We start from the raw sequence: 27828 nt of genomic DNA, 5'->3' as shown, positions 1-27828 counted from the left end.
ACTCCTGGAGGGCTGGGAACTCCAAGTGACTTGGAGGGGAGCAGCAGAGAGGGGAGACCTGTGTGTCCCACAGTGGAGTCAGGGGAGGGAGGGGCCATAACAGACCTGGGTGTGGTAGAACTGACGGGCACTTCTAAGGCAGGGCAGGGCAGGGCTGGGCTGGGCTGCGCCACTGCGATGTGGCCCGCATAGGTCAGGGCAGCCAGGGCTCCGGTCCACCCTCAGGGCTGAGCAAGGCACAGGATCTGGTGTTCAGAGCCTCAGGTTTGCATTACAGCTCCACCACCAACTGTGTGGCCTTTGGCAAGTTACCCAGCTCTCTGGGCCTCAGTTTCTCCATCTGTAAATTAAAACCAACCTCTCATGGGGAAGACTGCGCAAGGTAACCGTCTGAATGTTCTTTGTAGATGATGAGACACTCGTGCAGTTGGCAGGTGCAGTGATTGCCTTCCTGCCAATTCTGGCTGATGCCACCGAGTCATAGAAATGATTAAGGTAGGGGCTTTGAAAACAGAGAGAAACTGAAGTCTTGGCATCTACTGCTACATAGCATACTGCCCCAAAACTTCGTGACTTAAAACAGTAAATCAATTATCATCCCTCATTATTCCCAGGTTCGGAGGTTCCACTCTGCTGTGTCTGGGGGCTGCCAATAGATAACAGACCACCTGGCTCCAAGCCCTGGATCTACTAGCTGTGTGACCTTGGGCAAGTTACTTAGCCTCTCTGTGCCTCAGTTTCCTCATTGGAAATGAAGATAACACAGAGCCTGTATGTTTTTTTTGTTAGAATGAAGTGAGACTGTGTATATGAAGCACTGAGCACAGAGTAAATGCTCCACACATGTGAAGTAGTAATAAAAGTAGTGGTGATGTATCACCCTGTTTTTTGTTCCTAGGGTGCACCAGGAGACTTTGGCCCCCGGGTAAGAACTGAGCAAGACCCTCCCCTGATCCCACATGGTTTGTTTCATATCATAATAAGGTATACCTTGTGTTTCTTCTGGATCCCTATGCTTATACAGAAAAAAGTGAGCAAGCAGCCCCTCCCCACCCGTGGTCTATCTCGCTGCCTGTTATCACTTCAACATCCGCTGGGTGGAAGCCCCAAGCACCTTGATTTGGCCGAGGCTGCCATCCCCTGCACAGACAGGGAATCTCTGGCAGACATCCGGTCACCCTTATCACCATAGATGGGCAGACAGTGGAGCTGGCACTGGGCCCAGACTGGAGACTGATCTTCCTGAGGGCAGCTGGCACCCAGGAAGAGGGAAGGCTGTGGATGGAGCCAGCAGCCCTGAGCCCAGAGTTCAGCTCTGCCACTTACCAGCTGAGTGACCTGGAGTGAGTCACCTTCCCCTCTGAGACTCAGTTTCTCCAACTGTGAATGGGGATGACATCCTTTACCCCAAGCCACTGAGGTGAAGATTCATGGCAATCAGGAAAGTGGGCACCCAGCACCCCAAGTGGGAACAGTAGATCAGAATCTCTGTCCAGCCCACCTCTAGCTCTTCATGCCCACTGGGTCCAGGGACCCAGAAGTGCCTTGTTCCGAACCAGGGTTCTCCTCAACGGAGGCTGAAACAGAGTGGAGACCTCTGCTGGTTGGGCCCCACAAAGCAGGTCTTGGCAATTTGGTGGGGAGCTTAGCTGGGGATGCCCACTCGTGGATCTCTGTGCAGCTCAGGCTTTCCCCAGGCTGGTGGGGGCATTTCTAAAGGGCCTTCCCAAGAGCAGCATTCTAAGCGGCAGGAGGCCAGTTAAGAGCTACCTCCAGAACGGACACAGTAGCATGTCCACTGCATTCTATTGGTCACAGCAGTCACAGGGCCCGCCCAAGTCAAGAGGGTGGAGAAATGGACTCCAACTCTTGGGGGAGTGCGAGGTCCCATTGAAGAGGACCCCGTGGGATGGGAGCAAGGATAGCACCCATGTTTGGAGAATGTGGTCCGCCACTTCCAATGACCAGGCTTCCTCTCTCCAGGCGGGGTTAAGTGGCTTTGCCTCCAGAAATAGCCTGGTCGTTTCTAAATCACCCTCCTGCCTTTCTCATCACATACCTGTTTGCCAACTAGATGGTTTTCCCGAGGCTCAGTCCGGGATTTATAAGTAGAGACCATCACGTGTACAATCGCCGAATCCTCAAGGTAGACTGGCGGAGTCTGGGCTGCTGGTGTGCGCACTCCCCTCGACTCACCCCACATTCCCAGGGGGAGACCTCAGCCATCCGATCCTGGCGGGAGGAGGAGGAGGAGGCTGACCAGCCTCATTCCAAGTAACTCAGGAGAAGACCCTAAACCCCCTCTAGAACCTGCTCAAGTATCTACACCCATTTTCTGCCTTGATAAGGAGCTTCCAGGCCAGTGGTTCCCACCCTGAGCCATTAAAGGAGCAGCAGGGGGCGGGATATCTTCAACTGATTCCTAACACAGTGTAAAATGAGACAGGAATGACCCACCACTATTGCCACTCTGGTTGGGTGACCTTACCAAACTCAGTTGTCTTTTGGCTGGAATTCTATCTTCTTGGTCAGGACCCTGGCTGAGTCAGACTGACCAGAAGATCTGTGTGGTGGACATTGAGAGCTTCAGTTAATTTTTTAATTAGGAAAATAAGTGAGCTATGTCTTAAGTGCAGTGGCCTAGAGAACCAAGTTCTCTCATATCGTGGGGTCACAGATGAAAAATACTGTCTAAAAGAGACTCTTGCCTCAGTGGCCAGAGGAGACAGTGCCTTTCCTAGCTCTGTAACCCTGGGTAAATGATTACATTCTCTGACCCCTGGCTACTCCATCTGTAAAATGGGACAATAGCAGTGCCCTGGCCAGGTGGTTGCAGGGTTGGGTGAGATAACCTCCAGGTAGGCCTCACTCCTCAGCGCTTGGCACACAGCAGGGGCCCAATCCACAAAAGGCTTCTTCCTTTCTTGGTGACAGGAAGGTTGGGAACTGCTGGCACTGTGAGCCAGATGTGCCACATTACTGTGCCCTGAGCCAGTGCTGGGCGGGCACCACTGAGGCAGCAGGAAGTGCTGGGGGCACTGTGGTCTCTCCTCCTCTCCTCCTTGCAGGTGGGGCCACAAGGTGAGGGCTCTGGCTGCCTGAGGTCTGACCCATTACTAACATGGCCAAGAGTGAGGGATTTGGTGCTGCATGAGAGAGACGGTGTGGTCCTTTGTCGCTCTTTTTTTTTTTTTTTTTTTTTTTGAGATAATTAAAAATTCATATGCAGTTGTAATAAATAATACCCCGTGCATCCATCATCCAGTTTCCCTCAATGGTGACATCTTGCATCGCTGTAGTACAATCTCACAACCAGGAAATTGACACTGATATAATCTGCCAACCTTATTCCAGTTTCACCCATTTTACTTATTTGTGCGTCTACTTATTTCCATGCAATTTTATCACCCTTGAGATTCGTGCAACCACCACCCAAAGATCCCTCCTGCTATCCTTTTATAACTGCAGTTACTTCCCTCCCTGCCCCCATCCCTAACCCCTGGCAACCACTAATCTGTGCTCCATCTCTATAAATTTGCATACCAAGAATCTCATGTAGATGCAGTCATCTAGTAGGCACCTTTTGAGATTGGCTTTTTTCACTCAGCATAAATCTCTTGAGATGCATCCAAGTTGCTGCATGTGTCAGTACTTTGTTCCTTTCTATTTATTGCTGAGCAGTATTCCATGACATGGATGTACCCCAGTTGTTTAATCATTCACCATTGAAGGACATTTGGATTGTTTCCTGTTTGGAGCTATTACAAATAAAGCTGTTGTGAACATTCATGTATGGGCTTTTGTGTGAACATGTTTCTACTTATCTGGGACAAATGCCCAAGAGTGTGCCTCTATCACTTAATAAAGAAGGAGCTGACCAACCAGGAAGGTCTTTCAGGAGGCTTGCAGTCCCCATTCCAGAAGGAAGGGGGCTGGTTGGGCACTTGTGCTTTGTCCCACACCTAGTGTGTCTCATCTCTCACCTAAACACCGTAGCTGGGCTTCAGGCACTGAGAGCTGGAGACATGGAGCATACCATGGAGTGTACAAGATCCTATTGGCCTCTTATGCAGAGGTATAGGGACCTATCCCTTTGTGTGGCCACCAAGAAGTGGCAAGAGGCCCAATAACAAACCCCTTTCCTCTGAGCCTGCCGAGGGCTGGGAGGGCGAAGGCATCTGGCCGCCCATCTGAGGAGGCCTCTCTCTGGAGGCCAGAACCCCTTCCCCTACGCCTCAGAGTCATGCTGGGCCCCATCTCTTTCAGGGAGATCAAGGGCAAGATGGAGCTGCTGGGCCTCCAGGGCCCCCAGGACCCCCTGGGGCCCGGGGCCCTCCTGGCGACACTGGGAAAGATGGCCCCAGGGGAGCACCAGGCCCAGTGGTAAGAGAGAGCATGGAGCTGGACCACCCAGGACGTGGTTCTGTACTTACCAAAATTCCAAACCCTGATCCTAGAATCAATGCCAACCCTAGCCCTATCCCAAACGCTGACCCAGACTCTTACTCCAGTCACACCTTAAATCTGACACTAACCAGGTCCTTAACCCCAATTTAGACCTTGACCCCAAACTCACTCCCAAATCCAGATCCACACCCCCAATTCAGATTGTTATCCAGACCCTAACTCTCACCCCTACAGACTCTGACCCAACTCTTATCCCCACACTCGAACCCCAGATAGATTCAGAGACCCTAACCTTGGTTATAGTCTCACTCCCAATGCACAGGCTGAGACCCATGTGAGGCTGCTGTCTCTGCAGATCTCTGCCAGCCTCTTCTCCCTCTCTCTCTCTCTCCCTCTCAGTCTCTCTCTCTCTTTCTTTTTCTCTCTCTATTTTTTCTTTACTTCTCTCTCCCTTTCTCCCCAGTACTAACTAAGCCTCGGTTGTCCTCGCATAGTCCTAACCCCAATACCGGAGGCCAAACCTCATTGTACTGCCCCTTTCCTTCACCCAGGGGCTCCAACCTGTACTTTCCCTCCAGTGCAGAGCTGGCACCTCCACCAAACTGCCACCAGGGTCCCCTGTCAGGACAACTGCTCAGTTGGCTCACCAATTCCTTGTCATGTTGGGCATATAATTCCCTGAGCCGCAACTTTCTTGTCTGTGGGGTGGGGACAGTGATGCCCACTTTTCAGAGGTTTGGTGAGGACAAAATGTACTTGCAGCCCCAGCCCAGGGTCTGGCGGGAGATGTGGGCTCAGTCAACTGTGAGCCCCTGCCTCCCCTCATTGCTCTCCTCTTATGCCTCCTCAGGGTGCCAAAGGAGAAGCTGGACAAGATGGCGAGACGGTCAGTATCCAGGGCATTTCAGAGGCCTGGGCTGGCAGGACCGTGGTTCCAGACCCAGAAGCCCCTCTCCCACACACACCCACACCGGGGTTGGGTGTGCGGCTGTACGTGTGTGCACACCTGCGCTCTTGCCCCCCACCACCAGTGGGGAGCAGATGGGCCAGGACTCCAGCCCCAGCAAAATTCTCACAGACCCAGACCCCTGGGAGGGAGCCTGCAGTCCACTTGTCACTGCTTGAGATCTAAAGCGGATTTCTGTCCAGGATACGAACGGGTGGCACAGCCGGGTTCCAGAGACAGCCCTGCCTGCCCTCTGGGACTTGGTGTCACCCTTTATAAAAGAAGGATGCTAAGGAAGACAGCCCGGGAGCCCTGTCTGGGATCACGTTTAACACCCCTTCTTCTCTCATTCCAGGGCCCGAGTGGACCCCCAGGGCCCAAGGTAAGTTCCTCTCACTCCTATCTCAGGCCTGGGGGTGTGGGGCTCCCTCACCCCACCACCTTCCCCTCCCCCACCCCCATTGAAGCCAAAGTGGCAGGGTTAGAAGACCAAGTTCTGTAACCTTAGGCAAGTGACTTCATCTCTCTGTGCCTCAGTTTACTCATCTGTCAAATGGGGTCATGATAAACTTTTCCTGCCTTTCCTTCACAGCAGGTCGTGAGGATCAAATAATAAAATCCATTAGCTTGTCAGCTCTCTTTTCTTCCCTCCTTGAGCAGCACCTGCCAGGGTGGGAAGGCAGGCTATGGTCCTCCCTGAAGGAACCAGAGCCCCTGGACTGAGCAGGAGGGAAAGGTGGGAGAGGAGCCCCCTTTAGTGAGTGCCTGCTGGGAGTCAAGGGCCTTCAATGCATTCCCTCTAATCTCACAACCACCCTCTGAGGCTGGAGGAGTCAGAGCCCCTCTTTCAGGAGCAGTGACTTGCCCAGGGTCACTCAGCTTGGGAGGGACCAGGTCAGGGTCGGAGTGGAGTCCAAGACCGTCAGCCCCTGCACCCACATGCATCTCTCTGAGGGGCTCGGGGTCTCTGGGCTGCGCTGGATGGGGGTCATCAGGGCCACTTCTACCAGAGGAGCAGGTGCCTGGTGTCCGGGTGGCTCTGACCTCTCTCTTGCATCCCCACTCTTGTCTCCCCCGCAAGGTGAGCCCAGTGTTCCTGGAAAGAAGGTGGGGGTGGCTGTGGACGGCCTCTTGGCAGGGATGTGGGAAGTGGCTGGAGAGAAGGGCAGAGGCTGGGCACGGCAGAACCCAACCTAAGTCCTGACTGTGGGTGGCGGCTCTGACCTCTGTCTCTGAAGCCAGGATCTCATTCATTCATTCATTCACTCATTCACTCACTCTTAGAGAAATACATCAAACACATACAATTACTCAAACATATCAGATTTGTTCCCACATCAAATTGGTTCTCAAGGTGTGATCCCTGGATCAGCAGTATCAGCATCACTGGGGGCGCATTAGACATGTGTGTTCGGGGCCCATCCCAGAGGCCCCGAGTCAGAGACACTGGGGGTGGGCGTGCTCTGGTCAGGCAGCCCCCTGAGTGGTGCTGACATGCGCTCAAGTTTGGGAACCACTGACCCAGATTCCTCTTCCCCCATTGCTTCTCGTGGCCGGGCCTCCTCCTCCTCTTCCTCCTACAGGGCTCAGCAAAGCTGCCCCCTCCTCCGGGGGACCGTCCCCAGCCACCTACTGAAACACACGCTCTCCCTGAGTCCCTCTCTATCCCACCATTCTCTTATATTCTCTTGTCTACTTCCTGGCATGGGGCTATGAATTTATCTGGATATTTCCTTGCCCTCGGTCTCCTCTGACTCATTGAGCAGGGACCCCATCTGCCTGGCCTGCAGAGGGTGCTCACAGATGTTTGCTGATGGAGGGAATGAATTCCCTCTCCTTCACCCACCCATCCATTCCTTCTGCACACTCCTGCTAAGGTGTGCTCTGGGCTAGTGGGGACAAGGGACAGAGGTGGGTGTGACCCCACCCGTGCCCTAGAGGGACGAGGAGGGGAGAGGGGCGCTGCCCCGACCCAGTATGACCAAGTGCTGCTGCCAGGAGTGGCCTGGTGTGCTGGGGAGTGCAGAGGGGGGATGGCCAACTGACTGCCAGAGGACCCAGCCAGTGTGTGCAGGTTGAGGGCTGCAACCTCCACTGTTCTCTCCTCAGGGGGATGATGGGACACCAGGCCAGCCAGGGCTCCCAGGACCCTCAGGGCCCAAGGTAGGTACATGTCCCTCCCTCAGTGGTCCCCCTGCCTCCCACCTCCCCAGTTCCCACCTGCCTGGTGAAACCCTACGCAGCCCTTTCACATCATGGCACATGGGTTGATGACCAGGACAGGCCAGAGGGAGGCAAGCAGTAAGGCCAGGGTCCCACTCACCAACGGGCCTGGCAAATCACCCAAGCCATTTGCCTCCCCTCACACCCTCAAGTCTTCTGGTTCCCATCTTAGGTGGCCCCACTCTGCCCAGTCCCCAAGCCAGGAACTGGGTGTCTTCCTTGCTTCCCCAAACCCTTAAGACAACCACCAAATCCTGGCCAGCCTGCCTCCAAACTGGCTGAGCCCCTGAGCTGCTCCAACCGTGCGCCAAGACCAAACCAGAAGGGGCCTTGGTCCTGAGTCCTCTGGGCTGCACTGAGCCCACGGCCCCCAATCCCCGGGTGGGCTCAGGCACGTTCTCAGGAACTACTCCGGAAGCCCACAGACCCAGGCGGCCCCCAGCCTGCCCCAGTGCTCTCTCACAGCACACGCCTCTGTTGCAGGGCAAGCCAGGGAGCGCGGGGCCTCAGGGAGAGAATGGCGTGGACAGAGCCCCGGGGCCCAAGGTGACATTACAGTCCACTGCTCTGCTTCCCAAAGGCCCATCACAGGGGGAGATGGTTTCACCTCCAATTTGCCCTTTTAAGTTGGGAGTCTGGGAGGTCCCAGGCCCAGGGGTCTTGTTTGATTGGCAATCAGAAGCCCACCTGGGGGTGGGTGGCAGTGGGTCTGGGTGAGTGATGAGGCCTCCACTGTGTAGCCTTGGGCTTCTGGGCCTCAGTGGCCCATCTCTACACAACAAGGGTCAGAGGAAGGTCTCTCAGGCCCTCCCTCAGGGAGCCCCATTCCTGGGATGCCAGTCACGTCCACTTGGCCCTGTGTCCTTTGGGGAAGAGGGCACTGGAGGGGGCAGGGGAACTTTTGGCTTCAGCCCTGTACACCTGGCTGCAACCATGCGTCTTCACAGGGGGAGCCCGGCCAGCCAGGCGCCTATGGAGCCACAGGGCCGCGGGTAAGCAGTCTTCCCCCAGCCACACCAGTGGGATCCAGGGGCCTGATTCCTTCCGAAGCCCCTGTCCCCCAGAGACCCCAGAAGAGCTGGCAGGAACTGGGAGTCTTTTTTTAATAATAATAATTCATTAGTGATTTTTTTTTTTTTTTGCTTTTAGTTTCATAATACATGCTTTTGGTAAAATGTTCAGCTATGGATGTGAAAATAAGAGTCCCATCCTCTCCCCTCTTCTCCTCCTCCCTAGGAAAGTGTCTGCCCTCCCAGACTCTTTTCTTGGCATATTCAAACATAAACCTCGATTTGTGACATACGGCATTACCCTCCCCCTGTGGGGCCTTGCCTTTCCCCCAGCCCCACATCACCGTTCACCCCTGTCTCTGAAGCACAGCCACCGCAGCTGGTCCCAGATCTTTTGTGATGAGCCCCTATCAACACACTTTTAGAACTACATCCCAGCCCCTGTTATTGGCCCTGTGATTTCGAGCAATCACATCCCCCTTATGCTCCCAGAGGCTGCCTTCCTCCTCCAAAACACAGTTCTAAGCCCGCAGCCTGGTCGTGCAGGTGGCCAGGGAATTGGATTAAGCATTGAGTGTGGGAATTCAGTGTACACCTTACAGTTCCGTGAAGGCCATGACTGTGGAGGCAGCTGGCAAATGATGCCCTGGCCTGGGTCTCTCCATCCTGCGCAGATGGCCTCAGGCCTGACCAAAGTGCTCACAGCCCCCGCTGCTCTCCTAGCAGAGAAGAGTGCAGTGGGGAGATGAGGTTCAGAAGGAAAGGTGAGGTTCCAGCAGCAGTGCACATGCCTGTGAGGACGCGTGCCTGTGTGGACATATGCAAGTGCAGACACATACATGTGGACATGTGTGTAGGGGGGTGTGTGCTCAGAACCAGGAGCAAATGGGAGTGTCAGTGCCTGGTGTGTGCAGTCTCCACCTGAGGTTAAGAAACTGAGGTACAAGGGCAGCATCCAGCCGGCATGTCTTTAGTTGGCCTGCGCAGTGTTTTGGAGGGTTTGGGTGTTTTTGTTTGTTTGCCAACATTTAAAAATCTGAAGCACTTCACATCAAAATCAGACTCTCCATTTTCTCTAAAGAACGCAGGGATGGGCCTCAGTGGGCTTCGGTTCCCACGTGAAGGCAAATCACAGCCACCCCCAGGCTAGGCGGAGGTATGTTCCTCAGTTGGCCCCAGGCATCCCCCTTCCCTTGTGTCACCCCCTGCCTGGCCCCTGGAGTGCTCAGTCAGGGTGCCAGCGCCTGAGAGAATGCAAGAAGACACCATTCTGGGGCCGCCCAGGGTACAGCTGAGAGCTGACCCACAGCTCACGGGCCTGTGTGCAGCCCTGGTTACTAGGTTCTCTGGGTGAGACAGAAATGACTATCATGCTTTTCCCTGAAATTCTTCCTCTTCTTTCTGCCTCAGGGTCCCCCAGGCCTCAAGGGTGAGCAAGGAGACACGGTGGTAATTGACTACGATGGCAGGATCTTGGATGCCCTTATGGTAGTGTTCCTGGTAGACCCTGATACACCCTTGCTGTTCGTTTCCTGAGGGAATATCCATTTACTTTGTGTACAAGTCCTGCACCTCTTTACACAAGGGACCAGTGGCAGCTTAACACAAAGCCTCCACATTCACCAGGTGCCTGATATGGAAGTCAGCACTGTGTGGAGACCCACACGATGCTGAGAGAGCTGCGGTAAATGGGGCCCATGTGGCCCTGAGCTCCTCAGAGGCCAAGGCAAAAAGGGAAGCTCGCCCTTCAGAAGCAGGAGGCAGGGCCTCCTGGGGCCTCCCTAGGGAACACAGGCTGGAGGGGGCTGGGTCTTTTAATGACCTCTGGGGGAGAAGAGTGTGGCAAGGCCTGCACCGGGAGGCTCAGGAGATGTGTGGCCTCTGAGCCCTGCCCCAGTGCTGGGCAAACTTGGGACCCATCACCAGTGGAGTGAGGGGTTAAGTGCCAGCTGCTCACAGGTACCAGGGAGGGGAGCTGGGGTGGGGAGAGGTGGTCCTCAGAGACAAGACTGGGTGTCAACACCTAATCCCACCTGAGCTTCAATTTCAGTTATCTCCTACAGGCCTCAGGGAAGCACAAGCTGATGGTAACGGTGCCCACCCCAGGCCTGCATGGCGTGGTGTGGTGTGACGTGGCCCAAGGGTGTGCATGTGCATGGTTGTCCAAGAGCCGCATGGAGAAGCCCTATGAGCTCAGAGAGGCGGGAAGTGGATTTTGGATGCCAGACAGGGACAATGACTGGATTTGATGGGCAGTGGGCAGACATAGAGGGGTGAAGGGAACGGCGTGGAAGGTGGGGATAGCTAGAGTCAGGGAGGCCGCCGGGGAGGCATGTGCTGGGCCTGAACCTGGAGAAGGGTGGGTGGAATGGAGGAAGGTTGTAAGACCAGGGGCATCTCAATGGAGGAGCCAACAAGAAGGGGCAGGTTGCAAGATATTGGAAGCAACCTTAGTGTCCATCAACAGATGAATGGATAAAGAAGATGTGTGTATATACATATATATACACACATACCATGGAATTCTACTCAGGTATTTAAAAAAATGAAATTTTGCCATTTGCAGCAACATGGATGGACTTGGAGGGTATTATGCTAAGTGAAATAAGTCAGACAGAGAAAGACAAATACTACATGATATCACTTATATGTGGAATCTAAAAAATACAACAAACTAGTGAATATAACAAAAAATAAGACTCACACATATAGAGAACAAACTAGTGGTTACCAGTGGGGAGGGGTAATATAGGGGTAAGGGATTAAGACATACAAACTATTATGTTTAAAATAAGCTACAAGGATATATTGTACAACACAGGGAACATAACCAATATTTTATGATAACTATAACTAGAGTGTAACCTTTAAAAATTTGAATCACTGTTTTGTACACCTGTAATTTATATAATATTGTATATTAACTATACCTCAGTTGTTAAAAAGTGGGGGCAGGTTGGTAAGAGGAGGTGGAGGGAAGAGACCTGGAACTTGCTGGGCTGGGGGCTGGGCAGCTGCAGCCTTTGTGAAGGGGCATGAGTGTGGGGGGTGATGGTGGGCAGCGGGCCTGTGGGAGTCCTGGGTGGGGACAGGAATTTGGGAGTGAAGACACCATCTCCTCCCAGTGAAACCGAGGGACGCCCAGGACCAGCGGACGGCACCAGAGTTCACAGGAGAGGCAGAGAGCACCGTGCTAGGCCACTGGTGGGAATGTGATCTTTGGCTGGCCTTGAATGCCAGCAAGGGTTTTACACTTGCTTCTAGAGGCAATGGGGAGCCATCGCAGGATCTTGAGCAGGAGTGTGTTGTGACAAAACTTATACTGAGGGCAGAGGGGTTCTGGGACCTTTGTGGCAAGTAGACACTGTGACGTCCTACCCGGTACCTGGTGCCGTCTGCCTGGCCTCCCCCAAGACACAAGGCCTGACCTGACTAGGTGGGAAGGGGGCTATAAGGGTCACTGCTGCCTCCAGATGTAGGGGTGGGTGGGGAGTGATGGGGAGGCCCCACCTAAACACTGACCCCTTGACTTTCACACACAGGGTCCTCCTGGGCCACAGGGGCCCCCCGGGCCAGCAGGGATCCCCGGAGCCAAGGTCAGTGCAGATGTAGCTATGTGGTCCCCCCAGGCCCCTGTCTCCAGGGCCCACCTACCCTCTCCCCTCTGCCTCTGCTTCTCTCCCAGCACCCTGGCCTGGCTTCTGGGGCTCAGAGAAAGTGGCCCTGCTCCTTCCTAACCAAGCTGGGTGCCTTCTTCCTGGCCCTGGGTTCTCCCTGGAATCATTCACACATGTAATCCATAAATGGACCCCTCATGACATCACAAAGTCCTGTAGATTACATAGCCATTCCTATGGCCTGTGTGCATCATTTACACCTGCCCACTTGGCTCAGGAGAAGGAGCCCAAGACTCTGAAATCAGTCAGGGTCTGGTCTCTGCCATCATCCCTGGGCTGTGTGGCCTGGAGCCTCAGCTTCCAAATCTGTAACCTACCAACCTACTATAGCCACAGGCTGCACCTGCCCATAGGGGCTGAGGAAATGGAGGAGAGGGTGGTCGGTGCCTGGCACTGTGCTGGACACCCAGTGGGCATCTTCTTGAAGCTCCAACTGCAGGGACCCAACCCAGGGCTGGTGTGCTGGTCAGGGGAAGCAGCCTGGCCACAAATTCCTGCCAGGGGCTGTGGAACACCATAACCCCCCTTGCTGTCTATTCCCTTCCAGGGCGAACTCGGATTGCCTGGTGCTCCAGGAATCGACGGAGAGAAGGTCTCTGGGCCTTTCATTTCCTTGGTGATGCTGGTGCCTGGCGTCGGACTGTGTGTGTGTGTGTGTGTGTGTGTGTGTGTGTGTGTGTGTGTGTGTGTGTGTGTGTGTGTGTGCAGAGTTGGAGAGAGGCTACAGAAAGAGTGGGCTCTGGAGCCTGTGTGCAAATCCTGGTTCTGCCCGTAGACCTCAGGCAAGCTACTCACTTTCTGGCAGCCTTAGGTCCTCACCCACAGGTGAAGATGGTATAACACGGCTGCCATGAGGGTTAAATAACTGTGTATGGAACACACTTGAGAGCAGTGCCTGCATGTAATAGCAAAGAGTCTTCAAATGTTAGCTAAAAGTATCACTGTCGTTATTAATATTATTCCAAGTATACATGTGCGTGTGTGATCCTACATAGACACGACAGTGTCCATGAGAACCACTTAACATTCGTGGGTGTGCTTTAGCACTGGGTCCCTCATGTGTGGCACACAGTGGATGTTACAAAATTGGTTGAGTGAGGGAATGCAGTGGCTGGAAGGGTGACTGAGGGATGGTTGGTTGTATGTGGGGCTCCCACCATTGGCTCCTGAGATGTGAGCACAAGGTTGTCCCCAAACCCCATATGCGCCCCTTGGTAGCTGCCCAGTCCCAGTCCCACTTGCTCCACCCCCTCTGCCCCCTGCCCCACCCTGCACCCCTGCTTGCAGTGCGGCAGGCCAGGGACTGCCCCTTCACTGTCTCCGACCAGGCCCCTCTGCTCATTCATCACCTGGTCTGGAGGGGGGGACCCACAAGGAGGAGGTGGGGGTCTGGCTTGGCCTGGACTAAGCTCTGGGGACCTGCCAGTGTGGGGGGGGAGGGAAAGTGCCTACTGTACCTTGTTCTGTGGTTTTCAGGGTCCCAAAGGACAGAAAGGAGACCCAGGAGAAGCCGGGCTGATAGGACCCAAAGGGGAAGCAGGAGAGATGGGCCTGTCAGGCCTCCCGGTACGTGGCTGGGTGGGCCTCACCCTACTTGCCCCATGTAGGGGTCCCAAGGTGAATGCGTGCCCCCCACGGTGGCTGCCAGGGGCTGGGGCCCTATGGTCCTAGTCTCAGCCCAGCCCTGGCCCACTGGGCCTTTGAAGGGAAGCTCTGGGCTGCCCTGACTCTGAGCCCCCACTTCCTCCTCTGTAGAAGGACCTACCACTTACCCCCCAAGGCCTCCTTAAGGTGAAATAAGGAGGCCCCGCCTAGTGTCCGGTGGTTAGACTGGGAGCTCTGACAGCCCACGTTTGCATTCTGCTCCATCTCTTACTGACTCTGGAACCCTGCACAAGTGACCTAACCTCCCTGGGCCTCAGTTTCCTCAGCTCTAAAATGGGGGTGAATAAAAAGAAACGAAATTGTGTTATTTGTAGTGAGGTGGATGGACCTAGAGTCTGTCATACAGAGTGAAGTAAGTCAGAAAGAGAAAAACAAATACCGTATACTAACACATATATATGGAATCTAAAAAGAAAAATGGTTATGAAGAACCTAGGGGCAGGACAGAAATAAAGACGCAGACGTAGAGAATGGACTTGAGGACATGGGGAGGGGAAGGGTAAGCTGGGACGAAGTGAGAGAGTGGCATGGACATATATACACTACCAAATGTAAAATAGATAGCTAGTGGGAAGCAGCTGCATAGAACAGGGAGATCAGCTCAGTGCTTTTTGACCACCTAGAGGAGTGGGATAGGGAGGGTGGGAGGGAGACACAAGAGGGAGGAGATATGGGGATATATGTATATGTATAGCTGATTCACTTTGTTATAAAGCAGAAACTAACACACCATTGTAAAGCAATTATACTCCAATAAAGATGTTAAAAATAAATTAATTAATTAAATTAAATTAAGTGGGGGTGATAATCTTCCCTCCTACGAGGGAACACATGGACAGGGCTGAGAATGATTGGCTAACATGTGATAAATACCCACTGTCACCGTCATTTTTATCACTGCTCTTGTCATGCGTGGCTGGATGCAAAGAGCTGCCACCACTTCATATCCATTGTCCATCCATGAGGCTTACTCAGCTAGAGAGCTGGTGCCAGGATTTGGACTCCGCGTCTTTGCTTCCAGAGCCCCTGGCTGCCCCCGCCCCACAGGAGACAAACCCACTGATTTAAGGAAAACTATTTTAAGCTGCAAAGGCCAACTTATTGCTGCTGCCCAGAAGCCTTATGGGGGAAGGAAGGGGAGGTACTGAGCCCCATGGATGGTGATTTTGGTGATGGACAGAAAGGGCTCAAGGCCATCCTATCCTGCAGGGTGCCGACGGCCCCAAGGGGGAGAAGGGAGAGCCGGCATCTGACAACCTACAGGAGAGCCTGGTAAGGGGGCTGCTGAGGATCTCTGCTGAGGGCTGGCTGGGGCCCTGAGCCTTGGGACACAAGGGCCACTTGGCTTGACCAAGCCCAGGGCAGTGAGGGAGGGGGAGGGGGAGCCTGAGGCCTGTCTTTGAACCCAAAGGCCAGCACTGGGCCTCCCACCAGGCAGTGCCCTCCTGGGGGCAGCAGGGAGCTCGGCGCCCACACCCAGGGAGTGCTCCTCCAATGTCCGATGAACTCAAGTGTGGGTGAGTGAGGGATGACGGGGCGATGGGTGACTAATCCACCTCTGACCCTTCCTAGGCCCAGATCATAGTGGAACCAGGGCCCCCAGGGCCCCCTGGTCCCCCAGGCCCCATGGTAAGAATGTTTGGCTTGAAGCAGCTGGGATACGAAGAGGGTGGTGGGCTCAGGCCCAGGGGAGGAGAGGATACCCCAGCGGGGAGGGGGCACATCAGACAAGGAGGGCAGAGCCCAGGTCTGGGCTTGGGAGGCCACAGAGGTCAGGGCCACAGGGGCCAGTGAGTGGCCTGCAAGCCTATGTGGCCACTGCAACAGGGCCTGACCTGGAGGTCTAGACCCAGCCTGATGGCCTTTCTGACCTGCTTTCTCCTCCTCCTCCAGGGCCTTCAGGGAATCCAGGGTCCCAAGGTGAGTCCTAAAGCATGGGTAGGAACCCCTCCCACTTGCTGCAGGCTCACAGCCTGGACAGTTCCAAAAAGTCTTGCTAGTAGGCAAAGCGAGGGCCCCATGCTCGGTCCTGGACCAACCCTGCATCTTCCCAGGGCCTGGCCATTCCCAATCCCCTGTAGAATAACCCCGCTGATGCCCCCCACCCAACACTTGGCCTCTCCATTCCTTGCCCCCTCCCCTAGTGCACAGCTGTCTCTCAACTGCCCACACCTGGATGTGAGGTCTTGGGTTTGGTGTATATTACATAAAGTCGTGTCCTCTGCTCTTAAATTAAAACCGTGAGTGTGGCCTGACCGTGTGCCCTGTCCCAGAGAGGCCAGCTGGCCTCCCTGCATCTCCCTAGTTTACCCTGGGAGAGAGCACATCTCTGCTTCCCGAGCTCAGAGGCCGAATGGGACCTCAGAGTCATGGAATCCCAGAGCTGAGTAGGGCCGAGCATGTGGCCTGACCAGATGTGCTGCTTCTGGTTCTGTTTTGTCCTGAGCCCTCCCCGGATCATGTTTAGAAGAAGCAGCTGCTGTCAGGGATGGGGTCCAAGACTGGGACTCAGAAACGCAGTTGCCACTCAGCCCTGCCACTTCCTGGCTGTACAACTGGGCCTGTCCCTGCCCCTCTCTGTCCCTCTGTTTCCTCATCTGTGAAATGGGTGTGACCATAACCACCTTCCATGACTACTGAAAAAGCCCACATGTGAGAAAAGGTAAAGTGTGCACACCCACATTCTGATTATTTGCACAAGAAGGGAGCCAGGGCCAGGCCTGTCAGAGCTTGGAGTCTGTCCCTCTGCCCTGTACACCTCGGTTCCCACTCAGGCCCCAAGCTTTCCTGTCCTGCCATCTGTCTGGCCCCCTTAACTGATGTCTCCCCTTTGCTTCCAGGGCTTGGACGGAGCAAAGGGAGAGAAGGGCATGTCGGGTGAGAGAGGACCCAGTGGCCTGCCTGTGAGTGTCATGAGCCTTGTTTGTCCTTAGAGGTGCTAATTTCTATAACTGTCATGCCTCTTGACCCATTCCTTTTCCACCCAGGGGCCAGCTGGCCCGCCAGGCCTTATTGGGCTGCCAGGAACCAAAGGAGAGAAGGTAACAACCTTCCTTTAATGCCCCGCAACTATGGTGTCACTCAGTCCTGGGGGCTCAACCCCTGCACTTCACTGGTCCCTGGGGCCAGAGTTCAGGTTCTGTGGACAATTCACAGGGCTGAACTTCCCAGCAGCTGTGTTCCCAGCACCTCCTTCTCAGCCCCCTCACATCTCCTCTTTGTCTCTTCTCAGGGCAGACCCGGGGAGCCAGGACTAGATGTAAGTATCTCACCGTTCACTGTGACCGGGTCCCTCCCGTGTGTAAGTTTTGCCCTCATGCTGCCCATACAGTAACTTGATCTGGTTGGCTTGGATGTATCCCCCTTCCCCATGGCTGGGACTACAACTGACTCGTTCCGCCCATGTCCCCATTGCTAAGTCCAACACACAGCCCAGAGTAGGTGCTTTATTGATGGAAGGATGGATGGATGGATGGATGGATGGATGGATGGATGGAGGGGTGGTTGGGTGGATGGTGGATGATAGAGTATGGAGGATGGATGGGTGGATGAAGGATGGATGGATGGTGGGTAAATGAGTGATGGATATAAATAAATAATGGATGATGGATGTAAATAAATGATGGATGATGGATGTAAATGAATGATGGATCATGGATCATGGATGTATGAATGATAGGTGAATAGATGATGGATGGAGGATAGTGGAGGATGGATGGAGGATAGAGAATGGATGGATGATCCACTGGAGTAGGGAGGTGGGAAGAGCAGTGAGGAGCCTGCTGCCATATCCTGGTGGAAGATGACGAGGCTCAGCTAGGGCAGTACCGTGGGAAGGAGAGAAGGAGAAGTATTAGCCCAGTGTTGATTGAATCAAGAGACAGAAAACACAATTTAAACTGGTTTAAACTGACTCATAACTGAAAAATCCAGACGTATGACACATAGATCCAGGGCTCAAGTGTGTCAACACAACCCAACCTCTCACTCTGTCTTGTCTCTGCTTCCTCTGTGTAGTCATCATTCCAGTTTCCACATGGTGATGAGATGGAGCCAAGAGCTCCAGACCTGCATCCCCCTAGGTCCAAATCCTGGAGAAAGGCATTTGCCTTACTCTCTACTCTTTGAGAAAAAGTCTTATCAACTCTCCTTGGCCCCAGCTGGGTTAATGCTGAAATGTCACTTGCCATAAGAATGCAGTGCCCTGACTGCCCAGCCTGCTCACATGCTCCATCCTGGAGCTGGTGGTGGAGTTGGTGAATTGTGAGAAGGGAGGGTGGTTCCCAGGAAAATCAGGTAGCTATTGCAAGGGAAATGGTGACCAGATGCAGGCAGGGCTGCAAGGGCTCTGGCCTCCACCCTAGACTTTAAGGAGAAAATGTCACCATGGAAAGCACCTGCAGACAAGGAAGAGGAAGAACTCTAGACTGAGTTTCTGACTGGGAGGGCCATGTTACGTCGATGAGGAGGGTCAGGAGAAGAAGACACTGATGAATCCAGCTCAGGCTGTGGACCCAGGGAGGTAGTGGGGGTGGAGCAAAAGGGACTCCATGCCACCAGCTGCTCACTGTGGCCACAGCTGCTCTCTGGGAGGCCTGGAGCTCAGAGTGGCATCTCAAAGCCACACCTACCTGCTCTACCTGGCAAATTCCTGGCACCCACTCCACCAGGCCCTGCTGAAATAGGGAGTCTGCTCGGAAACCTTACCTGACCTCACACGTGGACAGAAGAGCCACTCTCCCTGGGACCCCATGGTACCTGGTTCAGACCTCTGTCACTGACCATTGATCATCATCTTCTGCACCCCACTGCCTGCCATGTTAGACTGTGTACCTTTGTACCTGCAGGGTTTTAATTTATGGAGGTGACTTAGTGATGACACAGAGAGGCCAAATACCTTTGACAGAAGAACTTACAACTTACATTTCCCAAGGAAATGGCATGTCCCACATGGGGCCACATGGAGACGCAGCAGTTTTGGTTGGCAGGCAGTAAGGAGCGAGGAAAAAGCCTAGGCCAGGGCTTTTATTGGTGTTTCTATGGGAAAAGCAAGGCAGAGCAGAGTAAACAGTTTAGGACTGGCTAGTTTAAATAATCCTGGCAGGCTTTGGGCTATAGGGGTGGTCTCTTGTTGCCTGCTACCTGGTCCTGGCATGATTTGGGCCAGGGGAAATATTGACTTGGTGTGTGAGTTAGATAGAGTGGGTAGTTGGGGGATTGGTTGGTTTGCATCTGAAAGGCATGCTCCCAGCCTAGCCCTTTGCTATATGTAAGAGTTGGCTATCCCTGGGAGAGGCAGCCTCTCCCTAGCCAGCAAGATTTTGAGGATATCAATGTATCATATTTCTAAAAACAACATAATAAATATAAGAGGGAACATATCAAATCTGGTTTTCTGCCCTCAGCATTCAGCCCAAAGCCCAGTTCCTAGTGGATACTTAGAAATGTTGGTTGGGTAGATGAACAGATGGACAAATGGATGGATGGGTGGGTGGGCGTATAAGAGTTTGAGCCAAAAGCAGAGAACAGAGGGCACCATTACTTGGTCTGCTGAAGATGGTGATATAAACTTCCATGGGTTTCCTGTGTCTCTGTCCCCAGCCAAGCCTGGGCCAATGCATGCTGCATCTGACTTGACATAAGAGAAAGCCCCTTGCTAGCAGTTCCGCCTGAGGGCTTCCATCCAGAAACAGCAACAGTGTTCTACTTTGGAGGAAGCAGTGCTGGTGTCCTGAATGCATGCTTTTCTCTAAGTCATCCTGGTACCCAGCATCTGTGTCACCTAGGAGCTGGGGCTGGTCCAGCTTGTACCACGAATATGCGTGGAGGGAAGGGGCAGAGGTGGGTCGGAGAGGAGCAGAGATGAACAGATAAGCCGAACAGACCTCAAATTTCATCATCAGGTTTAACCTTTAATCCTTTTGTCAGGGTTTCCCTGGACCTCGAGGAGAGAAAGGCGACCGGAGCGAGCGTGGAGAGAAGGTGAGTGAGGTGGAGAGAAAGTGAGGGGCAGCTGGAGAGAAGGTGGGGGCAGGAGGAAAGAAGGAGGGAGGCAAGTGAAGAGAAGGAGGGAGCAGGCAGAAAAGAAAGGACGAGGGAGACAGGAAGCAAGCAGAGAGAAGGCGGGGTGGGCGGGAGGAGGAAGGGCCGAGAGGCTGGGATGCGGGCAGGAGGGCAGGGGTGGCTGCGGGCCCCAGGCCCATCTCTCTGAGAGGCATTGGGGGGCGCCCTGGGCCTGGCAGCCACCGCCACACCCCATCTCCCTTCTTGCACAGGGGGAGCGCGGTGTCCCCGGTCGGAAAGGAATGAAAGGCCAGAAGGGCGAGCCGGGACCCCCAGGCCTGGACCAGCCATGTCCAGTGGTACGTGTTGGCAAGACGTGGGAGCCCCAACCAAGGTCTTTGCTGACTCCTGCCAGGGTGGGGCCGTGTCTTTACTGTACTCAGAGCTCAGCTGCAAGTCCCAGGGGCCCCATGGGTCCCGCCCTGGGGGGCCCACACTGCGGGGCCACCCCTGCTGTCTCTGCTGTCATGGAGGCTCCTCTTGCTCTGGTCCTGACCCCTCCATGGGTGAGGCTGAGGACCCACCCTGTCTATAGAGAGGGAAGCCTGGTCAGGGACAGAGCTTCCTTGGACCTAAAGGGGGATGGGACCACCCTCACCTCTCTGGGGGTCTATCCCATCCCAGAGGAGGATTTTGCTGGTCTGAGTAGCCCCACACTCATCCCCTGCATCCCCTCCACATGCCCCAAAGCCCCTTCCCTTCACAGCCTTTCTCCTCTCCTGCTTCTTTACAACAGCCTCTCACGGCCCACCAGACTCAGTACCTGAAATAACCAAAGTTTGGTTCTCTTTTTCTAGAAGGCAGGGAGGGTTTACATGTCAAACTCTTCCAGTGGAGCTCAGAAAAGACAGGAAAAACAAAACAGCTGAGTTTTCATACTAAAACTCACCAGATACTCACATCTGGCCTTCCCCGCCGGGGACATGGAACCACGTTGTGTACCCCTTCCAAAGGGGGTTCAGGAGCAGGGACCCCTGAAGCCCAGTCCTCTGACCTCAAGTGGGTCATTTGGCCCTCTGTTCCTCAGTCTCCTCATCCATGCAATGGGGCTGCTAATCCCTAGGTCCAGATGGCTTTGAGGAGGCAATGGGAAAAAACAGAATGAGCAGAGCAGGAGGCAAGCACACACTGAAAGGGCCAGGGCCAGCCCTGGGCCCTGGGCCAAGACTTCCCTTCAAGTCATTAAGCCTTTGTCTTTGAAACAGGAGAATCTTACATGCGGAGGCAGGCGAGGGGCGCCAGGCTCCAAGGGCCTGGCGAGGGGCAGCAGACCCTGCCCTGCGGTACGCGGCCTGGCCTGCTGTGTGCTGTGTGCTGTGCGCCGTGCTGTGCTGGGCATTCTGAGCTGCCTGTGCCCGCTGCTCCGCCCTGCCTTCCTCCATTCTGCCTGCCTTTCCATTCTTCCCCCTCCTCCCCACTTCCCTTTGAGTCCCAGCCTCCGCCCCTGGTGGATGCATGGCAGTGCCGGGGGTGTGCTCCCACGTGTCTGAGATCGGCCTGTGTGCTTTGGAACGGAGTGAAGTGTTGTCCACTACGGCGTCCATCAGGGACGCTAGGCTGACTGACGGGTCAGCGTTTGTCCGTCTCCAGCTCCCCACCTCTGGACCACCTGAGGAAACCCGCCCCCCTGCTTGTGTCTGGTGCCTCCAGACGATCCCCACCCCAACCCCACACACACACCTCCCCACCCCGGCCCAGTGTCCACCCTGACCTCAACCTCCCCTGTCTGACACTCAGATCCAGACACAGGGACCAGGACAGGCCAAAAGGGAATCCCGTTTCCTAGACTGTCCTTCAAATACTCTTGGACACATGCCTGAGAGCTCTCAGGCCCCCAGTGTGAGCTGTCAGAGCCACTGTCACAGCTGCCCGACAGAAAGCCATGCAGCCCCTCGCAAGGACCAGGGCCAGGCCCTACTCCTGGCCTGTGGATGTCTGGCATGATGCCCTGTACTCCATGGTGCCCTGGTTCTGCCCACAGCACACATGTCCCAGCAAAGCCCATGGGGACACACTTGGAATAAGCACAGAGAGGGGCTGTCATGTCCCATGGCCTGACTACCCAGGTGGACAGGGCAGGCATTCGGGCCCTGCCTCAGTGGGGTCCGGTGGCCTCAGGTGGCAGCTCCCTGGGCTGCAGCTCCCTACACCTGGGGCAGGAGTGTGTAGGGCACAGAGAGCTGACCAGCCCCCCATCCTTGTCACTGAAACCTTCTTCCTTTCCAGGGCCCTGATGGGCTGCCCGTGCCTGGCTGCTGGCATAAGGTACCTTGCAGGGAAGAGTCTCCAGGGCAGGCTGGGAGGAGTGGGGGGCCCAGGGGGCCTCAGGGCTGGGTGCCTGCTGCTCCCCACACAGTGACTGAGCAGCCAGGTCTCCCCGAGATGACCCTAGATTTGACCCTCCCATCACGTGGCCCCAGGCCCGGGGCTGTGATCCTAGGTGGTTGTGCACAGACCACCCTCTTGGTCATACAGGGCTCACTCAACGCCTGGCCCGGGCAGTGCAAAGCCATCAGTACCCCCTGGGACTTTGTCCATACCGCCCCGCTGAGAGGGGGTGGAATCCAGGAGATTGGGATGAGAGGATTGGGGGCGCAGCTGTTCCTGAGGAAATGAGCAGGACGGGGATGCCCAGACCAGGGACAGGGCCTCTGGGGCTTCCCGGTCCCCTCCTCACCTTCAGTCTTTCCCTCCTTTTCCAGTGATCCCAAGCACGCATCTCACAACCTGTACAGATCCGTGTGGACATTTTTAATTTTTGTAAAAACAAAACAGTAATATATTGATCTTTTTTCACGGGATGCACCACCATACCTGTGGCCTTTTGACATCTGAGAGTGTGCCCAGCCCAGCCCCAGAATGATCAGCATGTGAAGCTGCCAGGAAAGTGGACAGGCCCATTGGGGGCAATGTGTACTTGAGGGGCACCCTCAGGACTTGGCTTTCCCGGGAAGGAGATGAAGGTGAAAGTGCCTGGCTCAGGAGAGGCTGCAAAGATGCCAGCTTGGGCCTTCAGTCACCTGATTAGCAGAGACTCTGGCTGTCCCACTGCCCTGCAAGAGCCTGCCCTCTGAAGCTCTGGAGCCCAGGGTCCACGCCATCCAAAAAGGCTCAGGGCATGAATGGCAAATGCAGCTGCTCCTGGCCTCTCTGGCCTCGGCACTCAGCCACAGCCAGCTGACAGGACTCCCACCCACCACTTGTAGCTGGACACGGGGAGCTGTGGGAAGCACCCTAAGGGGTTGAGCTCCCGCCAAGTTCCGTAGGCCTCAGGAACCAGCCTGCCTTCTGTGAGAACAAGTGTCCTCTGGCCAGGAGTGGAAGCCAAGCGCTGTGATAACTACCACATGGACCCAGCAGCAGGGAGCCCTATGATCCCCAAATGTGGAGGTCCCAGGCTAGAATGTCTGTTGTTCCTGTCTCTCCACCACCCACAGCAGGGACCTGATGGGACTTTGCCAGCCTGAGGAGATGGACCTCAAGCTCAGAGTTTGGGTCTCACCGACCCCAAGGCTCCCACCCAGGGGAACTCTGGTCAGCCTGCCAAAAATGAGTCCTCCGGGTGAGCTATGCAAATGAAGAGAGCCTCAGGGCTGCTTCCAGGCCTGCCTAAGTAGGGCACCTATGCCCTGAGCCAATGATGCTCTGAGAAGAGGCTTCCCCACCTCTGACAAGGGTTCCCGGCCACCAGCTCCAACCCAACCACTTGCCTCACTTCTCTATGTAGATGGAAATTGTTGCATGAAATAAACAACAAATGTGTGTCTTGGGTATGCCTGTCCTTGAAGACTGCCCCTAGCACCATCCCTAGGTGAGGTTTCAGCCTGGCTATTGCTGGGTGGGGAGGGATAAGGGAACTCTCCCTGGGCCAGAGCCACCCCAGAAACCAGAGGAAGTAGTTCAGGCTCACAGCAAAGATGGGGTTTGGAGTTAGGAAGACACAGACTCAAGGCCTAGCCCTGCTACATACCAGCTGAGCCTTCTGTCCAGCCACCCATGTCAATGAGCCCCTGTGTTTCCTCTGATCTCATGACCCATGACTGCCGCATAACAAATCACCCTAAAATTTGTTGCCTTAAAACAATGATCCTTGGAACCTAGAAAAATGGTACAGATGAACCAGTGTGCAGGGCAGAAATAGAGACACAGCTGTAGAGAACAAACGTATGGACACCAAGGGGGGAAAGTGGCGGGGGGTGGTGGGGGGTGATGAATTGGGAGATTGGGATTGACATATATACACTAATATGTATAAAATGGATAACTAATAAGAACCTGCTGTGTAAAAAAATAAATTAAATTTAAAATTTTTTTAAACAAAAAAACAAACAAAAATACAATGATCCTTGGGAATTCCCTGGCGGTCCAGTCATTAGGACTTGGCACTTTCACTGCCGGGGCCCAGGTTCAATCTCTGGTCGGGGAATTAAGATCCCGTAAGCCACGCGGCATGGCCAAGCAAACAAAACAGTGATCCTTTCTGTTTCTGTCTTACAGTTCTGGGGGTAATGGGCTCAGCTGGGCGGTTGTCACTCAAGCTTTCCCACACCTGGCGGTTGATGTTGGCTGTCCTCTGGGACCTCAGATGGCCAGAACACCTCTCTGTGTGGTCTGGGCTTCCTCACAGGGAAGCTACTGGATTCACAGGGTGAATGTCCCAGGTGGACCAGGTGGAAGCTGTGTCACCTTTTATAGCCAAGCCTCAGAAGTCATATGGTGTTACTTCCTGCCAGAATCAGAGGTTCACCCTAATTCAAGGGAAAACTGTCGACATCATATTTTAAGGAGAAAATGGAATAGGAGATGGACAGACATCTTAGAAAATTCAACCTGCCACGTCATCTGTACAATGGGACAGCAGTGCTTACCATGCTGACTGTGGTTTAGTGAGAATACACGAAGAACCTAGGACAGGTCAAGCACTCGGAAATGACCATGGTTGTAAGTTCCCTCTCTCCTCCCGACTCCAAGCCCAAGCAAGGGCCACAGGGCTGTAGACAAGAAGGGTCCTGCAGTGATGGTGTCTCAGCCTTCTCCCGCCAAGAACTGAGGCCTAAGGAGGCCACAGTATGGGCAGTCCCCCCCGACACCACTACGTGGCCTCCTCACTAACAAAACAGGCCCAGCCACACACTAGCTAAGGAGGAAGAATAGGTCAAGTCTCCACCTCTGTTTCCCTCAGTTGCTGGCAATAAATGGCAGGCCATGCTGCTCAGCCAGTCACGTGGGTCACCAGAGAAGTCAGTAGTATGAAAAGGAAGAGAAACACAGAGGGGCTGTGATGACTGATGGAGACCACTGGACATCCAGGTGTCCTTTGGAGTTCCAGCATCACCGCACAAATCTACTGCACTCTGAAATTTGTAATTCGCTCCTTCCTCCACCCAGGTAAGTCACTGGATCCCCTCACCAGCCTTGTAAAGGGCCTATGTGGTTGGTGTCACTATTTCCATCTTACATATGGGGAAAGTGAGGCTCCAAGGGGTTAGTCCCCTGCTCAAGGATGCATGGTAGCAGGCTTGGGACAGAACCCAGGCTCTTGGATGTCCTCCAATTTATCTTTCCCAAATTGCTTGGCAAAGCATGGAGTCTGTGGGTAGCACCATGATGCTGGGTGACTGGTGGGCAGAACCTCATGAGGGTAGAAGCCACATGTTCCCCCTTCCCCAGATACCCAAGGGGGTCCCTTTCCTGCTCCTTTGGGCAGGACAGGGCCATTCATGGCCCATTGCTGCCCCCTTGTGGCCTCATGCTGTGTATTCTCAGGTCTGCAAACCAAAATTTAGTCTGCAGGGTCCTCCAAGAGCTTGGGGTCGGGGCAAGAGACTTTAGAAGAGTGACTTGCTAAGGTCCCAGCTGAGACACAGGGGAGCACCCTGCCTCACAGCTGAGCCTTAAGGACTGAGGGCCTCACGTCCCCCTGCCAAGAAGGGCAGCTATGCCTCAAACTACCCCTTTCAAAAGCAAAGGAAGCCCCACGCACCGCGATGAAGAGTGGCCCCCACTTGCCGCAACTAGAGAAAGCCCTCGCACAGAAACAAAGACCCAACACAGCCATACATAAATAAACAAATAAATAAAAATTTTTTAAAAATCAATTGACCATAATTTTTTAAAAAAAAGCAAAGGAAGTACATTTATGGAGCCCCACTGTGTGCCACGGCATCTAAACTAATCACAAGGATGACTGTTCCCCTTTTGCAGATGAAGCTGAGGCCAGAGAGGAGTGGGCTTACCCAGGTCTCCTTCCTCCCAATCCCTAGGATGCTACTAGAAACGCATGGAATGCTTTTGATTGCCACAATGATTGGGGGACACTCCTGGCATTAGTGAGTAGGGTCAGGGACATCAAACATCTTAAATGCATGGGATGGTCCTGCCCAATGATGAATCACTGAGAATGCCAATGCTGCCTGCATTGAGAAACGACGTGTCCTGGCTTCAAATCTTGACTCAGCCACTTCCTCTCTTCCCCTGCCCTCTTGGCCTCCGATGGTACCTCAAAGGTCGGGCATGAGAAAATGGACAGAGGAGTGCTTAGCATGGAGCCAGAGGAAGGAAAGACTGGGCTTCTCTGAGCAGGAAGAAGGGGAAGCTTCCTGGTGTTGTCCTGCCCCTACTGTAGATACTCTTGGCCCAGTAAATGGCCCAGCCTGGTCTGACCTACAACCTCCTGACTCTGGACATCCCGGGAGTGGGTGAGATATGAGCTGGGCCTGACTGCGGCCTTCTTACCCTCTACCCCAAAGGAGGAAAAGTCCTTGAGCCAACCTGACTTTTCTGAGCTGCCCTGGGCCACAAGACAGGCTTGTGTTTGGGCTCAAGACAGTGCCAAAGATGGGCCCCACAGAGAGTTCTCAGACTCCCTCTGCCACACACACACACACACACACACAAAAGCATGCACATTACATTAAAAGCTGGAACTGCAGGATGTACAGACACCCATTGGTCTCTCTACCAAAAAGGAGGAGCAGATCCACTGAGAAAACCAGTGACCTCCCACTCACATTTCACATGCAGGGAGGGGGGCTTGACCCTCAGAAAAAATGTGCAGGCCACGAGCAACCTCTCTCGGTTAATTTGGGAGGAATTTTTTTCATGAATCAAGGTTCAATTCAGCTTTACAATTAAAAGAAAGAAACTCCATTCAGTGCGCAATAAAGAAAAAGTTCTGGAGGTGGATGGTGGTGATGGGTGCACGTGAGTGTACTTAATGCCACTGAACTTGTACACTTAAAAATGTTAAAATGGTAAATTTTATGTTATGTATATGTTACCACAATAAAGAAACTCCAAATGTTCTTTAATAAATGCCTTAAGCGGGAAATCCCTGGCGGTCCAGTGGTTAGGACTCAGTGCTTTCATTGCCAGGGCCCAGGTTCGATCCCTGGTCGGGGAACTAAGATCCCAAATGCTTCGCAGCACAACCAAAAGAAAAAAATTCCTTAAGCATTTTACAGTTGTATGGGGGAAGAGATGAAGAAATCAGCAATGAGGGGGTGAAGCAGAGGGCTGAGACTCATGAAGAAGTGACAGGAGCGACCGCAGGAGCCTCCCTTTCCCCAGCCTGCCCAGGCCACCCAGCTCAGGCTGCAGCCTTACACCCTTGTTCTAGGGTTCACCGAGGCAGAAAGTCCCAGGAGGGGATATATCTCTGCTATTCCGGGTTCCCAGTCCCTTAGGAGCACTTTCCTCTCACTCCCTGGAGTTGGGAGTCCAGCCTCTGCTGCACACTTGCTGTGTGTCTAAGAACAAGCCCTTTCCCTTTCTGAGCCTCCGTTTCCTTGCCATGTATAAGGCTCAGGAAGCCTCCTAACTCTCCTCCCACCTAAAC

At 54.1% G+C, this 27828-nt stretch overlaps 1 protein-coding gene across 1 annotated transcript in view; it reads left to right on the top strand.

Moving 5' to 3' along the window:
* The window catches only part of COL23A1 (collagen type XXIII alpha 1 chain), a 370865-nt gene extending 347127 nt beyond the window's left edge, over positions 1-23738 (top strand). The window contains exons 8-27 of the mRNA XM_061188529.1: positions 899-925; positions 4267-4383; positions 5258-5293; positions 5709-5735; positions 7463-7516; positions 8524-8568; positions 9997-10074; positions 12129-12182; positions 12811-12855; positions 13740-13829; positions 15138-15200; positions 15501-15557; positions 15822-15848; positions 16769-16831; positions 16916-16969; positions 17161-17187; positions 19857-19910; positions 20204-20290; positions 22218-22256; positions 22694-23738. Coding sequence (XP_061044512.1) covers positions 899-925; positions 4267-4383; positions 5258-5293; positions 5709-5735; positions 7463-7516; positions 8524-8568; positions 9997-10074; positions 12129-12182; positions 12811-12855; positions 13740-13829; positions 15138-15200; positions 15501-15557; positions 15822-15848; positions 16769-16831; positions 16916-16969; positions 17161-17187; positions 19857-19910; positions 20204-20290; positions 22218-22256; positions 22694-22696 — 1047 coding nt within the window. The 3' untranslated portion in view covers positions 22697-23738. The remainder of the gene's footprint in view (positions 1-898; positions 926-4266; positions 4384-5257; positions 5294-5708; positions 5736-7462; positions 7517-8523; positions 8569-9996; positions 10075-12128; positions 12183-12810; positions 12856-13739; positions 13830-15137; positions 15201-15500; positions 15558-15821; positions 15849-16768; positions 16832-16915; positions 16970-17160; positions 17188-19856; positions 19911-20203; positions 20291-22217; positions 22257-22693) is intronic.
* The last annotated feature ends 4090 nt before the right edge of the window (positions 23739-27828 follow it).

The sequence above is a fragment of the Eubalaena glacialis genome, chromosome 4 (genome assembly GCF_028564815.1).
Source record: "Eubalaena glacialis isolate mEubGla1 chromosome 4, mEubGla1.1.hap2.+ XY, whole genome shotgun sequence".
NCBI classification, from domain to species: Eukaryota; Metazoa; Chordata; class Mammalia; order Artiodactyla; family Balaenidae; genus Eubalaena; species Eubalaena glacialis.
The sequence above is the reverse complement of the archived record's forward strand: the minus strand, read 5'-3'. Positions and strand labels throughout refer to the sequence as shown.